The sequence below is a fragment of the Equus przewalskii genome, chromosome 7 (assembly GCF_037783145.1).
Source record: "Equus przewalskii isolate Varuska chromosome 7, EquPr2, whole genome shotgun sequence".
Lineage (NCBI taxonomy): Eukaryota > Metazoa > Chordata > Mammalia > Perissodactyla > Equidae > Equus > Equus przewalskii.
In genome coordinates this window covers 22,946,646-22,964,243 of record NC_091837.1, presented here as the reverse complement: position 1 = coordinate 22,964,243, position 17,598 = coordinate 22,946,646, and the positions used below count along the sequence as shown (strand labels likewise).

At 37.7% G+C, this 17,598-nt stretch overlaps 1 protein-coding gene across 9 annotated transcripts in view; it reads left to right on the top strand.

The window, feature by feature from the left end:
• The window catches only part of IFT81 (intraflagellar transport 81), a 185,944-nt gene that overhangs the window by 145,633 nt on the left and 22,713 nt on the right, over positions 1-17,598 (top strand). For all 9 annotated transcript variants that reach the window (XM_070628993.1, XM_070628996.1, XM_070628995.1 and 6 more), the window contains one exon: positions 8,494-8,643. In XM_070628993.1, the coding sequence (XP_070485094.1) occupies positions 8,494-8,643 (150 nt within the window). The remainder of the gene's footprint in view (positions 1-8,493; positions 8,644-17,598) is intronic.

Below are 17,598 nucleotides of genomic sequence, written 5' to 3'. Positions count from 1 at the left end.
CCACGTCCTAGTGGTTAAATTCTTCGTCACACTCTGCTTTGGTGGCCTGGGTTTGGTTCCCGTGGACAGACCTACACCACTCGTCAGTGACTATGCTGTGGTGGCGACCCACATACAAAATACAGGAAGATTGGCACGGATGTTAGCTCGGGGCACATCTTCCTCAAGCATAAAGAGGAAGATTGGCAACAGGTGTTAGCTAAGGGTGAATCTTCTTCAGCAAAAAAATATATGTTTTTTAAATTTTTTAAATACTTAAGAAATAAATCTCAAAGAATTCACTCATACCCTACCTGCCCAACACAATAATTAAGAATTATTTCTTAATTCTCTCCCAGTATTGGTTTATAGACTTATATACAAAAGTTTTACATAGTTGTACTCAGAGTATGTAGATCTGTAGTTGCTTACAGTAGTAATTATTCTGTTTTAGTTTTAAAGAGCATCCATCACACCTAGATCTTTACTTTTCTGTTCATTCTAGTTACTTGACATTTCTTTATTTCTTTAGTATTTAGAAGGAACAGTAATTATCTCTTATTTTCTAGGTACTCTTTAACTGTATTCAAACATAATGACAGACATTATTAATCATTATCCATTAGTCAATTTTTATAGAATTTTAGTACATTCTATAGATCTTATTTTAAAACTACCTAGTTTTATTTTAGGAAAATAATCATTCATTTTATGATGTTTAATATTGTATGTTTTGATCCTCAAATGTTATTTAAAAAACCCTTTACACAGTAATAAAGTATAATGAAGAATTGGCTACTAAACAGTGGCGGTTATGATTATTAATAATTGCAGACATTTAAGTCAAGAATTTGCTTCATTTTATTAAAACATTATAGCATAATTAATTATAACAATGAGAGCTTCTATTTATTGTATGCCACACTAGGCATTGCCTAATTGCCTTACATACATTTTCATGTCTGAGGTAAGTATTGTTAGCTCCCTTTTTGTTGTTGATGTTGAAGAAATTGATATATAAAGACAAACGTAACTTGCCCAAGTTCACTTTACGTGGTGGAGCCAGGATTTGAAATTACTTTTCTGTGACTCCAAAGCCCTTGATCTTAACAACTCTCTGGACAGTTTCTGTGACCTCGTTGTACTGTTGCTAGGACCTTTAATGACTAAGATCTAAATGAAATTATTTGTGAATTTTTGCTCATATAAGTTATTATAACACAGAATTATGAGTAAATTTCTTTTTTAATACTCAAAGTCTATTCAAAATAAAATCTATCAGCTATTAGGTTTTTGTTGGTGCTGAGCTTTTTTAGTTGGGTTGTTCTTTTAGTTTAATTATAATTTTTTAAGATTAATACAAATATGTAGTTTAAAAAGTAAAACAGTACTACAGAATTCATAATGAAAATAATGATCCTGTTCTATACTCTGAAGTCATGCTTCCTTGAGGCAACCAATCTTAATGCTTTTAGTTATTTCTTCTAATATTTACTTCTGTATTTCTTTTTTTTCTTTTTGTTTTTTTTCATTGCAGTAACATTGGTTTATAATTTACTTCTGTATTTCTAAATAACATGTTTATACCAAAATTTCTTGATTTTTTTCAATCTTGGACATACTACCATGGGAAATGAGGATTTAGCTCTACACTCCACATTCCCTGCCTACTCCCCCATTCCCATCATTCCATTCTTTATAGCATCTCAATACAATTATAATTTTTGGTTAAATCATTATTTAGTATATTCATTATGATGATTGTATAAACCTATTATTTACAGCTGAGCCACATAGTATACTATGATTATATATCCTTTCCTGTACACTTTTTTCCTTAAATTGATACCTCACTTTTTTTCATTTTTGTTTAGTTAGGTTTTTTATGTACTTTTCACTCACTCAGCTCCAGCCCTTCTGATAGAACTGTACAGTTTCTCTTTACATGGCATGTGGTCATACACAGTAATCTTTTAATTATGTTTTTTAAACCTTGGATTCATTGTTTCTGGAGCCCTTGTCATTCTTCTGTTCCAGTCTGGGAAGATTAATTTCTAGGCTTGTTGTACAGCTGTAATCTGGGGCTTCACAATCATCATCCTGGGAGTTTCTCTCACTACTCCCCTACTTTAGATCTCCTGTTTCCTGCATCCCAAGTCTTCTCTTTCTTGCTTTATTTCCTTGTTGTAATAGAGAATATTCCTGAAAAGGGGGACTTGGAAGATAAATTTTTGAGACTCTTGCTTGTTGGAAACTGTCTTCGGTCCATTCTCATATATGATTGATAGTTTGACTGGATAATAATTCAGGTTGAAAACTTTTTTCCCTGAGAATTTTGCAGGCTGTTCTGCTGTCTTGCAGTGTTCGCTGTCGCTGTCTGAGGCTGTTCTGATCCCCAGCCTTTGATGTGACCTTTGATTGTTGTTATTGTTGTTATTTTACCTCTTCTTGAAACTTTTGTAATCCTCTCTCTACCTCTGATTTTCTAAATTTTTAACATTATGGGCTTAATTATAAGTCTTTTTTTCATTCATTGACCTCGGTATTCCGTCGGCCATTTTAATTTAGAATCTTATGTCCTTCAGTTATGGGAAATTTTCTTGTATTCTCTCTACGTTTTTTTTTTCTCTTCAGACTCACTGGTTAGATTTGGGACTTTCTAGATTGATTCTTTAATGTTTATTTACTTTTCAGAATGCTTAATTTTTTAAAATTGTGTTAAGTAAGAGTAGGTGAAAATGCGTTTTTATACGTGTGTGTGTTATATGTGAGGAGTAAAGAATAATGAGGTCATGAATATGTATATACTTATCACTCAGCTTAAAAAAATAACCTTTGAGGTTCCGTGTGTGCGTCTCCTCTATCCCATCCAATTTCTACCCCTCTCAAAGGTAGCTACCATCTTGAGTTAGATATTTATCATTCTCTGACTTTTATTTACTGCTTGACCACATATTTGTATCCCTAAACAATATATTATTTAGTTTTCATAAGCAATACTCACGGGAGCATACTCTGTGTGTTCTGTAACATACTTTTTTTGCTCTACGTTATTTCTTGAGCCTATAATTATCTATTTTAATTATATATATTGTATGAATATACAACAATTTGTTGTGGCTTGTTTTCCAATTTTTTGCTATTGCAGTGTTTCTGTCAATGTTCTTATATATATTTCCCAGTGACCATGAACAAGAATTTTCCCAGGGCAGTGTTTCCTAACTTTTTTCATGGTATGACACTTAAAGAAAATGATCATTGTTTAGCATATGAGGTAAAAGGACAAGGCTGCTTATAGCTGAGAGTGACTGGCTTGAGAATTCTTTATACTATCTTGCCCAGCTGCTGCAAAGTCTAAATGGATTAATATCTTGGCACACCTGTAGTATTTGTGCCATCTGAGTGTTCTGGAGCATATCCCATTTAGGAAACTCTGCTCTCAAGCAGTGCTACTCAGAAGGGTGGTCTGAAGACCACTTCTAGTCCACAAACGGTTAGTTACTAATCCACAACCTTCTAAGTTGAAAAGAAGCATTTAGAAACATTTATAGTAATTTGCCTAACCATTTTTATTATTTTATAAAAGTATCCAGTCTACAAATGATCAGAAATTTTTAAAAACTCCCCCATCACCATAGATAAGTTTGTTGAAGCGGAGTTGGTGAGACATAGAGTAAGCACAATGTCAACTTCAGTTGATACGCTAAGTTGTTTTTCAAACTTGTTCTAAATTGTATATCCCACACTCCCAGTGGTGCGTAGCTGTTCCACTTCCTCCACATCTTCATCAACACCTAGTATTGAAGGATGTTTTATTTTTGCTAATTGGGTGGGTATTAAAATCGTACCTTATTGTGGTTTTAATTTATATTACTAATTTGATTACTAATGAGATTGAGCATCTTTTATATGTTTATTAGCCATTTGGGGTTTTCTGTTCTATGAAGTGCCTATTCAAGTATTTCATCCATTTTTCTGTTGGATTATTTGCCTTTCTCTCACTGATTTGTAGGTTGGTTTATATGTTTTGGATACAGATTCTTTATTGGCTTAATGTGTTTCAAATATGTTCTCCCAATGTGTGATTTATATTCTTTAAATTTTTTTTTTTAAATATTGGTCCTGAGCTAATATCTGTTGCCAATCTTCCTCTTTTTTTTTTCCCTTCTCCCCCAAACCCCCAGTACATAGTTGTATATTCTAGTTGTGGGTCCTTCTAGTTCTGCTATTTGGGATTCCGCCTCAGCATGGCCTGATGAGCGGTGCCATGTCTGCGCCCAGGATCCGAACTGGTGAAACCCTGGGCTGCCAAAGCGGAGCGCGCGAACTTAACCTCTCAGCCACGGGGCCAGCCCCTGTGATTTATATTCTTAATCTCTTAGTATGTATTTTGATGAATGAAAGTTCTTAATTTTAGCAAAATTAAGTTTATCAGTCATCTATTTTCAGTTTGTGCTTTTTTTGCCTTTTTTTAAGAAATCATTTCCTATCTAAAAATCATAGTATTTTCCTATGTTCTAAAAAATTTTTAGGTTTATCTTTCACTTCTAAGTCTATAATGCAGTTAGAATTGATTTTTTATTGTTATGAAGTAAGAGATCCACTAAATGAAAATTCTATTCTTTTCTCTCAAATTTACTCTGCCAGCAGTCTACATAAACAAAATCCCTTTGAGATCTTCAATAGTTTTTTTTAATGATTTTGTTTACTTTTTTTTTGCAAGGAAAGATTCACCCTGAACTAACATCTGTTGCCAATCTTCCTCTTTTTTTTTTCCTCCCCAAAGCCCCGGTGCATGGTCGTATATCCTAATTGTAAGTCTTTCTGTTTCTTCTCTGTGAGCCATTGTCACAGCATGACAACTGACAGATGGGTGGTGTGGTTCTGCGACCAGGAAATGAACCCAGGCTGCCAAAGCAGTGAGAACACTGAGCTTTAACTACTAGGTCATCAGGGCTGGCTCTTCAATAGTTTTAAAAATGTATAAAGGGTTCCTGAGGGGTTGGCCCAGTGGCGTAGTGGTTGGGTTCGTTCATTCTGCTTTGGCAGCCCGGGGTTCACTGGTTTGGATCCTGGGTGTAGACCTGTGCACCACTCATCGAGCCATGCTGGGGTAGGTGTCCCACATATAGAGTGGAGGAAGATGGGCACAGATGTTAGCTCAGGGCCAGTCTTCCTCAGCAAAAAGAGGAGGATTGGCAGCAGATGTTAGCTCAGGGCTAATCTTCCTCAAAAAAAAAAAAAAAAGTAAAGGGTTCCTGAGATCAAAAAGTTTGAGAATCACTGTTAGAGATCCACAGGAAAAAGTCAAAGGCTCCAATAAACTTGGACCAAAGACAGGCAAGTCATTAAAAAAAAAAATCCCCACAGATGTACAATGAGCATGACAAAAAAGTGATGACCCCTAATAAAGAAATGCAAATAAAAAGTAAATATGCTATTTTACTTATCAAATTGACAATTATAAAAATACTTATAAGTAGCCTTTGAAAGGCAGTTTGGCAGAATGTATCAAAACCCTGTTTCCTTCCAGCTATTTCTGGAAATATGTCCTATAGAAATTATTAAGAATGTATCTGAAGATTTAGCTTCAGTATGTTCATCATGGTTTTTTTTTTTAATTTGAAAATTCAGAAATAATCTAAAATCCAAGTGATAGAAGAAACTTCCAGTGGAAGAAAAATATTGATAATGGGTTTTCTTTCCTCTAATTCATTTGAGGTAGTAAAGCCCCTGGAGTGCTTTGATGGCCACCTGCTGCTTTGTTGTGTGGAACCGTCATTAATCTGACCCTGACTACCCTCCCCTTTAGAAGTTTGTCCAGTAAATGTCAAATAATAACCAATCAGCATAGAGCACATTAAGTAATTGGTGGGTTTGTTCTTTCACCAAAAACATTTATAGCTTTTAGCTTTTAAAAATAGTTTTGGAGTGCAGCAAGACAGAGAAGGGGAACATTGGCCTAGATGATACAGAGGATAGCAGATGAACAGGGTTGATTTCATTTTGGGCACTTTGCCCAGGACACTTTTAATAGAACATATAGTTACTCTAGGGATTCTGAGTCTGTGGTTATGTCAGGCTTACACATTTATTCTTTAAAAGGAAAAATTGCACCTTATGAGACTCTAGGTACACCCATATGACTTAAAATCTTAAAACTGTTTCTACCTGGTGGCACAGCGGTTAAGTGCTCACATTCCACTTCAGTGGCCCGGGGTTCCCCGGTTCAGATCCCAGACATGGCACCACTTGGCAAGCCATGCTGTGGTAGGCGTCCCGGATATATAGTAGAGGAAGATGGGCACAGATGTTAGCTCAGGGCCAGTCTTCCTCAGCAAAAAGAGGAGGATTGGCAGCAGATGTCAGCTCAGGGCTAATCTTCCTCAAAAAAAAAAAAGTTTCTATAATCCGGCCATTAATAATTTGCTGTGTGTAGGCTGGATTCCTTAATATTAAAACTATCTTAATCATGGGTAGAAAATATTTTGAACTTCCTTCCTCTAAAACACAATGTGTTCATTTCTTTCAAAGTTTAAGTTCAAAAAGATGTCTAAACTAGGAATTGGAAGGTTATTTTTATGTGAAGAATTTTTAATCTTACTATATTTTTAAGGAATTTTTGTATACTCAAGAATCAATCAATTTAGAATTGCTGATCTTAGATTTAGACCTAAAAATTAGAAGGAAAAATACCAACATGGTAATAGAGCTTGTGTTGGGATAGTGGCTTTGAGTGAATTTCTCCTTTTTGCTGTTTTCCAAAATTTTAGTAATATGTTCATTACTTTTATTATTTATAGAATTATTTATAATCCTCTCCCCAAAAAATTAGCCTTAAAAAGGATGTGACATTAAAAAGGCTAAGATTTTCAAAGAATTATCTCATATTAGGTAATATGGAAGTCTACTTTTGTTTTGAAGTGATGTGTTTAAATATAATGGGCCAGATTCTTACCATGGAAATATTCTTATAATTTGGTTAATAAAAGGATAGTTAGAGTAGAAAAAAATTATTGTATGTGGTAAAAAACATCTGGGAATTATTAGTTCTAATGATACATAAGAGGAAGTGACTTTTTATTTATTTATTTTTTTATTTCTTAATAAATTCTTTAGTTTGTTTTTTTCTTCTTCTTCTTCTCCTCCCCCAAACCTCCCAGTACCTAGTTGTATATTCTAGTTGTAGGTTCTTCTAGTTGTGCTATGTGGGACACCACTTCAGCATGGCCTGATGAGCAGTGCCATGTCTGTGCCCAGGATCCGAACCAGTAAAGCCCTGGGCCGCCGAAGCAGAGCATGCGAACTTAATCACTCGGCCATGGGGCCAGCCCCAGGAAGTGACTTTAAAAAGTACTATGTTTTGTTTCAGAAATACCAGAAATTTCTCACATTTGCTTCTCATATTGAGCAGTACAATACTTTTAATGAGCCAGTGCCTCAGGACCTTTATACCTGCTGTTTCTTCTACCTGAAATACTCTTCCCTGCTTCTTCCTCCTTCCTCTAACACACTCCTCCTTCTTCAGTCTTGGTTTAAATATAATTATTTTGACAAGCTTACCATCACCCACCTCCCCTAAATCCCAACCCCACCTTTACTATCTCCCTCAACCCAGGTTAAACTATTCTTTGTTTTCAGGCCACTCCACTTTTTCACAGTGTTCACTGTGGTTGTAAACATCAGTTCAGTTTGTTTGTTTTCCCCACTATTCCTTAAGCTTGATGAGGGCAGGACCTGTGAATTTCTTATTTAGAGTTGTGTTTTCAGTGTCTGGCACAGTGCCTAGTACATAATAGTTAATAAATAGTACTTATGAAATGAATTCCTTTAAATATTCATTTCATTTCCTTTTCTAAACTCTAGTTGGTATTACTTAATAATGGAGTCTTTCCATTAGAGTAGAGTAGTTATAACTTTAATTAATCATTAGTAAGTAAATAGCTGAAATAAGCAGCTGTGAGTTCCCACTAACTTGGAATATTCTTAGCTTTTTAACTTTAGGGATAAGTTTCATCCCAATGTCTCCGATGCTTCTTAGGGTACACGGTCACAGTACATTTCTTAAATGATAGATCGTAGCTACAAGTGTTGACTCTTCTGATTAGCTGTATTAATCCGAGTAGATCCAGTGCTGCCCAGATAGTACAGTACATAAGAAATACAATACCCCAGCCAGAACTGGTCTCTTGCTTTTTCTTCTTCCCCCTTTTCTTTTTTTTAACCTTTTTACTTTTATAGGGTTGAGTTTCTGTTTTCCTAATCCTTATTTGTAAAGCCCAAAATGAATAGCTTTTATATAAGGATTTACAATATTTAGATAAAATAAAAACATACACAAAGTATTTTAATTGAGCTGTTAGTCTTTTCAAGTTTTCTGATAAAACTAAGTTATTGTATTCTTGTGACACACGTGTTGGACAGTATAAAAGAAAATTTTTTCTAATATTTTTATATGTGATCTTTAGCAATTACTTTTCTACTCATTAGGTTACATATTGTTTTCTTTTACAGTTCAAACGATATGTCAGTAAACTTCGAAGCAAGAGTACAGTTTTCAAAAAGAAGCATCAAATAATAGCTGAATTTAAAGCTGAATTCGGTCTCTTGCAGAGGACAGAAGAACTTCTTAAGCAGCGTCACGAAAATATTCAACATCAACTGGTAATACAATATTATCTTGGGGTGCTAGAAATACAAATGCCAGGAGGTTTATGGGTTCCAGCTTTATCCTGAGGTCATTATTTTTACTGAAAAAAACATAAAATTATTAATTTTCTCTGATTAATTACAGAGATGTCATATAAGCTGATTCATTTATTTTTAATGTAGCAGTAAACACTAACTTATTTTTATGTGTGCTGACTTTGGGTTAATTAATAGAAGTTGAATTCCAAGTAGGTTTTTCTTTTGTTTAGCTATTAATATGAGCAAAATTATCATACCAATAACTGTAAAGTATTTATTTTTCCTGGGCTGGTGGGCAGAAATTTCTAAGCAGTCACTTCTGTGGAGCTTTGGAAAGAAATATCAGGGGAAGGTGCTGTACGGGAGTTTGCCTGCAGGCTCGTTCCGCATGTGTCTGCGCCTTCACTGTCAGAGAAGAGTTAAGCCCAGAGCGGTCCCTCTGACAGCAAAGCTCTTCTCATTGTGGATGCCAGTCCTCTGACTTCTCTTGGTTTCGCTTTTTTTTTTCTTTTACCCTGGGGCAATTATTTCATTAGGATGTTGGTTTCCCAGCTAGTAATAATTTGGAGAGGTAAAGAAAGTTTCAACCAGTTGTGGTTAGCTGGCAATATAACTCTTTCTGTCTCGTGCTGTTGAATATTGTTTGCTTCTAGGGAACTTAAGATTGAAAATTTACCTGCATCAAACATAGATTCTAATGGCAGTTCTAAAATATGTAGTAACTGCATTATTGTTCACTTCAAAATATTTTCCAATTTCCATTGTGATTTCTTTGACCTATGGGTTATTGCTTAAAACCAAGCATTTGGGGATTTTCTAGTTGCCTTTTTGTTGTTGATTTCTACTTATTTCCGCTGTGACCAGAGAACATGCTCTGTGATTTCCGTCCTTTGAGATTTGTTGGGTGTTGCGTTACGGCCCAGCATATGGTCTGTTTTGGTAATTGCTCCATGGGCAGTTGAGAAGAATGTATACTCTGCAGTTGTTGGGGATGGCATTCTATATATGTCAATTCTGTCAAGTGTGTTAACCATGACATTCAAATCTTCAATATTCCTATTGATATTTTTGTCTGCTTGTCCCATCAGTTATTGACAGAGATGTGTTAAAATCTCTAAATATGAATATTGTTTTGTTTGTTTCTCCTTTTAGTTCTATCAGTTTTTGCTTTCTACTTTTTCTTAAGTTGGGTTCCCTAGAAGCAGAGCCTGAGAAGGGAATACTTTGTACAAGTGATTTATTGAAAGAGGGAGAGCCTTCAGAAGAAGCAGACCGAGGGAAGCAGAGGGGACAGCAGAAAAAAACAAGCAAGAACATAGCTCTGACTGAAGACAGCTTCATTTTGAGCCCATGAGGAACTTTAGAACACAAATTGCACGATGGAGTTGATTCCATCTTGAGGCAGGAGGCTGGCCTTTTATACTCCCATATTAGTCAGTCATTGGCTGTGGCAGGGTGTAACCTCCTAGATGAGGCGGCTCCCAGTGGGCTGAGGGCATTCTCTGGAGAAGCAGCAACTGTGAGACATTAGCAGTCAACACTCATAGCAGCTTGCAGATGAGGTCTGAGTGGGGCACCAACCTGCTTGTTTATCATGTTAATTCACTCCATCCAAGTATAGCTTCTATAGGATTCTGGTTGGTCACAATTTCTAGGAAAACTTAAAGGAGGAGGGTTAGTGGGACAAATTAAAACTCTCATTGCTACATTTGGTCCCAAGGATATAACTGATACTCAACATCCCCTTCTTCTGCATTCTAGATTTCCGTCACCTTTGGCTAGCACCTCCACTGGTCTTGATGACTTACTTGGTGGGATGACCCAGTCCCTCATCTTTAAGAGGTCTGAGTTTCTAATAATCATACCCTTATTAGGCTGAGGTTGCTGTATTTACCCGTATACTGATAAAACTGGGCATAGGAATACCAAGATACATCCTCGTGGCACCTGAGTGCCAAACATATTCCTATCTGCCCTCATTATATAGCAGCATCTGTATCGTCTTATGATGTCCTGCCAATATAATAACTCTTTTCTTTGCCCACTTGTCCACATGCATGACAAGCCCAAGTGACAAGATGATAGCCAGAGCTTAAGTTTAGAGGACCTCTTAATGTACCTTCTAGTGGAAGCATGCCCACTCTGGAAACCAGAACATCTGTACCTACAGAGCATAAAGTTATCAAGAAGGGAGGTGTAGGGGCCAGCCCAGAGGCACAGTGGTTAAGTTCATGCGTTCCACTTCAGTGGCCCGGGATTTGCTGGTTCGGATCCCTGGTGCAGACCTATGCACTGCTTGTCAAGTCACATTGTGGCAGGCATCCCACATATAAAGTAGAGGAAGATGGGCATGGATGTTGGCTTGGGGCCAGTCTTCCTCAGCAAAAAGAGGAGGATTGACAGCAGATGTTAGCTCAGGGCTAATCTTCCTCAAAAAAAAAAAAAGGAAGTATAATTCCCTAAGTGGATAAGTGGGAATCCTGGTGAGTAGTGACACTGACACTTTTATCTCCAAAACCCACGTGTTCTGTCTTTTTGGAACACAGCACCATAGAATGGGTATTGGTTTAAGATGTACACTCCATCTTGAAGAATAGAACCCATTCTCATAGGCGATCAGTTCCAGGCTGACACCTTAGCTGTGCCTTCATGAGGCTCTTCCACTATTCTGTCAGGCCGTTAGCTTTCTGGATGGTGTGGTATGTGGTACAGTGACTGAATCCCATGGTCATATGTGAACTACCATACCTCCTTTGCCATAAAGTAGATCTCTTGGGCTGAAGTGATATGATGTGGAATTCCACATCCGTTGACCAGGCACTCTGATCCCTTGTTTAGTAGTGCGGGCTGAAGCACGTTGGGCAGGAAAAAGTCAGAATATGAGTCAGTCCTAGTCAGGATGAAATGTTACCCTCTTCAGAATGGAAAGGATCTGATGTTATCAAATTGCCACTAAGTAGATGATTGGTTTCCTCAAGGGATGATTCCATACCCGGAGCTCAAGATTGGTCTCTGTTGCTGCCAGGTCAGATGTTTGGTGATGGCAGTAGCTAGATGCATATTGGTGAGGGAGAGCCCGTGCTGTCTGGCCTATTCTTGGCCTTCATCTCTGCCAACATAGCCATTCTGTCCATGAGCCCATTGTCCAGGCACTAGGTGGCCAAGACAGAGGCTGGCTGACATCTACTGGCGAAATCATCCTTTCTACTTGGTTGTTTGGTGCCTCTTCTGCTGTGGACATTCTCTGGTGGCCATTAACATGTGATGAAAAGAACTTCATACTTAGTGCCTACTCCTATAGGTCCATTCACATACCTCTTCTGCAGACCTCCTTGTCTCCAATCTTCCAATCTTGCTATCCTGCTTTTTCTAGGCCCTGACCAACAAGCTAAGCCACTTGCCACTGCCCAGAGAATACAGGATGATCTGAGGGTTCAGCGTTCTCAAGTGAATCTATCTAGATATCCCCACCCCAGACTCAGCACCCTTTCTCTTCCCTATCAGAGCTCTGACTTTGACATAGAATATATTCAGCCTTCTGTGAAGTTTTACTAATCTTACATTTAAGTCCTCTGCTTGGTTTCTAGCTCTCTCTGCCCCTGAGCCATAGGAAATGAGAGTTTCTTTAAAGCTCCTAAGGAGGTTCTCTGACCTTATCACTTTGTTTTAAATTACTGATTAATGGATTTGAGCCTGTTATTTTCCCTCTTCAACTATCAGTGGAGCTTAGCAACAGCCACCTCAATTCCATAGTGCTTATAATTATTATTTCTCCGTACTTCTCAAACACCAGCAACATTGCACCAGCTAGTGCATCAGCCTGTGACAATTCAAGTTCCCCAAGAAGCAGACACCAAGATAGGATTAGATGTACAAGAGAATTATTGGAGGAAACACTTGTGAATGATAAAGGGAAGGGAGCAGAGAAGGCAGAGAAAGCCTTTAGGCTCTAATGCAAGTCTGACATCTGTAAAGGGAGAAGGAGAAGGAAGGAGGATTGGACAGGAAGACCTCAGACTACAGCACAGTTTTCAGAAAGTTTTGGTTGGGATGATGGGAGTTCCTGACACAGTCGCCAATTAAGGGAGTCCTCTTTCAGGCAGGAATGGGCTAGCACTAGTACTACTGCCATGCTCGGTCATTGGCTGGGAACAGCCCAGGGGAAGCATGGCCTTGGAGCAAACATGATTGAGCCAGAGAGGCAGCACTTATGGCTGTCAGTCAACTCTGTTCCTCTCAGCAGGCTCTCTTGAAGGAGATCTGAGCAGTCCATTTTCATAGCCACCACAATCCCCTCCCACTTATATTGTGCCCCAGTTCACCACAAATCTTAGCAATTGCATTGCTAAAACATGCCTCAGACTAACAATACTCTTAAGTGCCACCAGTGGTGAAGCCCTCAGTTCAGTCATCCAGTAAGTGACCCCACTCTAGAAGCCCATCCTTATAGTTTGGTCAGATTCTCTAGAAGCAGAACCTGAAACAAGAATTCTTATTCCTCCTCACATGGTTAATTCAGGCAGTGCTCTTAGGAGAAAGGAAGTGAAGGAAGCAGATGAAGCAGCGGGGAAATGGATTCAGTTGGAGTCCAGTTTCAGTCTGATCCCATGAGGATCTCTGGAGTACAAATTGCATCACCGAGTTACTCTCATCTTCAGACAAGAGGGCTACCCTTCTGCACCCCTGTGTCAGTCAGTCATTTGCTATGGACATTCTCAGTACCACCCAGAAGGTGGTGTGATACAGTTTGTGTTTAGCCCACAGCACACTTTGAAGAAAGGGCAACTGTAAGCCATTAATAGCCTATTCTCATAACAGCAGAGGGGATGAGTATATTGGCTCAGTAAGTAGATCAGGGCAGAGGACCCACGATATTGCCTGCAAATATCCTGAGATTATGTTATTCATCCATACAAATTTAGTATTATTATCTTACTGTTAAATTAGCCCTTTGATAATTATGAAATGTCCTTTTTTATTTTTTTGAGGAAGATTAGCCCTGAGCTAACTGCTGCCAATCCTCCTCATTTTGCTGAGGAAGACTGGCCCTGAGCTAACATCCACGCCCATCTTCCTCTACTTTTTTTATATGTGGGATGCCTACCACAGGATGGCTTGCCAAGTGGTGCCATGTCCACACCCAGGATCCGAACCAGCGAACCCCAAGCCACTGAAGCGGAACGTGTGAATTTAACCACTGCACCACTGGGCCGGCCCCTGAAATGTCCTTTTTAATCTCTAGTAATATCTCTTGCCTTAAAATATACTTATCTATTATTAATACAGCCACACAGCTTTCTTTTAGTTAATGTTTAAATGACGTATATCTTTTGCATCCTTTCAACCTTTCTCCATCCTTATATTTATTGTGTATATCTTGTAAGAAACATATAGTTAGGCTTTATATTTTTATACAGTGTGGTAGTCTTTGTCTTTTAATTGAAGTATTTAATCCATTTATACTTAACGTAATTACTGATTTTTCAAAGTTTTCTATTTGTCCCATCTGTTCTTCATTCCTTTTTTCTCCTTTCTTCCCTTTTCTTGTATTAGTCAAGTATTTTTGTCTTCCATGTGTTTCTTCCTTTTAGCTTACTGGTTATAGCTTCTTTTTGTTATCCCTGTTAGTTTTTTAGTGCTTATGCCAGAGATTACAACATGCACCTGTGACTGATTACAGTCTTCCCTAAATTTTTCATTTTGCTCTATCCTGGGCAATGCAAGAACCTTACAACACTTTAGCTCCATTTACCACCTCCTCATATTTTGTGCTATTGTGGATATATATATTTTAAATTCTGTATATGACTTAAATTCCACATATTATTATATTTAGTGTTATTCTAGATTTATCTATATATTTACTCTTTTCATGCCTCTTCTTTCCTTCCTGCACCATCATTATTCTATTGGGATCATTTTTCTTCTGTAAAATGAGCTCATTTTCAGTATTTCATTTAGTGTAGGTCTGCTGGTGATAAATCCTTTCGGTTTTTGTTTTTCTTGAAATATCTTTACTCCACCTTCATTTTGAAGCACATTTTCACTGAATATAAAATTTTTGGTTGGCAGCTATTTTCTTTCAGTACTTCAAAGATTTAGTTCCATTGTCCTCTGGCTTCCATTATTTCTTTTGTAAATCTTGTTGTTTTCTAAGGTAGTGTGTTATTCCCTGGTTGCTTTTAAGATTCTCTTTCTGTCTTTGGCTTCTCAGCAGTTTTACTATGATTTTCCTAAGTGTGATTTTCTTTTTTGTTTATCTGGCTTGGAGTCTGTAAAGCTTCTCAAATTTGTGGCTTAATGTCTTTTGTCAGTTTTTGGAACGTTCTCAGCCAATATTTCTTTGAATATATTATTGTCTCATTCTTTCCTCCCTTACTTGAACTACTGTTACAGTTAGATGTATGTTAAACTTTTTCACCATTTACCATGTTTCTTATGGGTTTTGTGTTTTGCTCTTTTAACTTTTTTGGTTTTTTCATTTTCCTTTTTTTGTCCTTACTGTGATTTAATCTGGATTTTTTTTCTTCCGTGCAATCTTCCAGTTCATTAATCCTCCTTTTTTGTTGTGTCTAGTCTGCTATATAATCCATGTATTGACTTCTCAATATCAGTTATTATGTTTCTCAGTTCTAGACTTTCCATTTGATTCTATTTTATAGATTTCAGTTATTTATAACATTCTCCAACTTTTCGTTTATTTTCTTGAATATATTAATCACAGCTATTTTAAATGTCCTGTCTGATAATATTCATCTGAGTGTCTATTTCTCTTGTCTATATTTTTTCTCCTGATTTTCAGACATTTGTTCCCATTACTTTGCCTACCTAGTAATTTTTTATTGAATGTCAGGCTCTGGATGTATTTGTCTTCCTTGAAAGAGCATTTGGATTTTTTTTCTTGTAGATTACCTTGATCCAGTTTTGTTAGAGCTGGCACTTTTCCAATCTTCTTTTACTCCTAAGATGCAGCCCTTATTACTGTGGCAGAAACATTACTCCTGGAAAGTAATCATTCCTAGGGCCTAACTCTTCCTCCTAGGATATGGCCCTTACTCCTAAGGAGTAGCCCTTCTGAGGTTTTAGATGATAGTCTGGGGCATTTACCAAGGCCCCTAAAGTTTGACAAGTTTTGAATTCCTACGTCTATCTATCTCCCTGGCACTATGAGACTGCTGAAATCTTTGCTCAGCTCTTTAGCAACCTGTCTGCTGATTTCCACTTATCTTTTGGGAATTTTACCCTGCTTCTACACAGCTTAGGATTTACTAGTGCCTAAAGAGGAAATTGCATACAAACTTTGGGCTAATACTCTTTAGTCCCCTCTATTTCTTTCTTAGGAATCCCAATGTTGTTGGCAGCCCTAAATTCCAACTCTGCTTCCATTCCCTCTCTCCTTGTCTTTCTTTCCATTTGGTTCTTCCATCCTCTTTTAAACCCTCTCCAATCAGGTTTTCATGCCTACATTCCACTGAAATTTCCCTTGTCAATGTCACCAATACATTCATGTTGCTAAATCCAATAGTCAATTCTTAGTCCTTTTCCTCCTTGACCTGTTAGCAGTATTTGACATAGTTGATCACTCCCTCTTCCTGTAAAATTTTTGTTTACTTGTTTTCCTGGGGTTTTTTTTCCCTTATTAACACTCCTGTTCCCACTCCATGGCTGATTTCTTCTCATTTCTCCAAGGTCTAAATGTTGGAGTTTTCTAGGCTTAACCTTTGGATCTCTTCTCTACCCTCACTCTTTTGATGATCTTATCCTGTCTCATGGCTTTAAAGACCTTCTATATGCAGACAACTCATGAATTTATATCTCCAGCCTAGATTTCTTCTCAGATTCCAATCTTGTACATATAACATCTTGACCTCTTTATTGGATATCTGCTAGACATTTGAGATTTTTTTCCTGAGGAAGATTAGCCTTGAACTAACACCCGTGCCAATCTTCTTCCACTGTATATGTGGGTTGCCACCATGGCATGGCTGATGAGTGGTGTAGGTCTGCACTTGGGATCTGAACCTGTGAACCCAGGCTGCCAAAGCAGAGCATGCTGAACTTAACCACTATGCCGTGGAACCAGCCCCATTTCAGATTTTTAGCATGTCCAAAACTAAGCTTCTGATCCGTACTACTCCCTCAAACCTGGTCTTCTCAAGTCTTCTTCATTTCAAAAAATGGCAACTCCATCCTCTCAGTTCTTCAGGCCAGAAACTTTGGAGTCATTTTTTACCCCTCACTTTCCCTCACACCCTACATCTAATCTGTCATGATTTCTTATTTGATCTATCTTCAAAATGTATACAGAACTCCTCACTACCTCTGCCGTCACCACTGGGTTCACACTACCATCGTCTCTATCTTGAATTATTGTAATAGTCTTCTACTGACTTCCCTGCCCTGACCATTGCCCCTCTATAGTTTGATCTCTGCACAGATGTTCGAGTGATCATTGAAAAATTCCTTTATTCTGAACCTTCCAGCAAGCATCCCATCTCATTTAAAATAAGTCCAAGCTCTTTCATTGGCCTAAAAATAAGGTAACGGTATAATTTATATGTAATTTATCATCTAAACTAGGATACTTGAAAATGCAAGGACAATAGACATAAACTGTGACTATGCCAGCAAACTAGCTGTGTTCTGTATGATTCCTCCCCCACTCCTACCTCATTCTTAGTTCATTTTTAGCTCTACCAATCTCCTAGCTGTTTCTGGAAAAGGCCAGGTGTGCTCCTGCCTCGTGACTTTTGCACTTGCTGTTCCCCAGGTGTCTGTGTGGCTTGCTCGCTCACTTCCTGCGGTGCTTTGCTCAGGTGTCATCTTCTCAAGAAGACCTTTTCTAACCAGCCTGTTACTTAAGATTCCAACCCCACTCTCACCTCACACTATATGTATTTTACTTGTTTACATATTGTTTATTTACTCTCA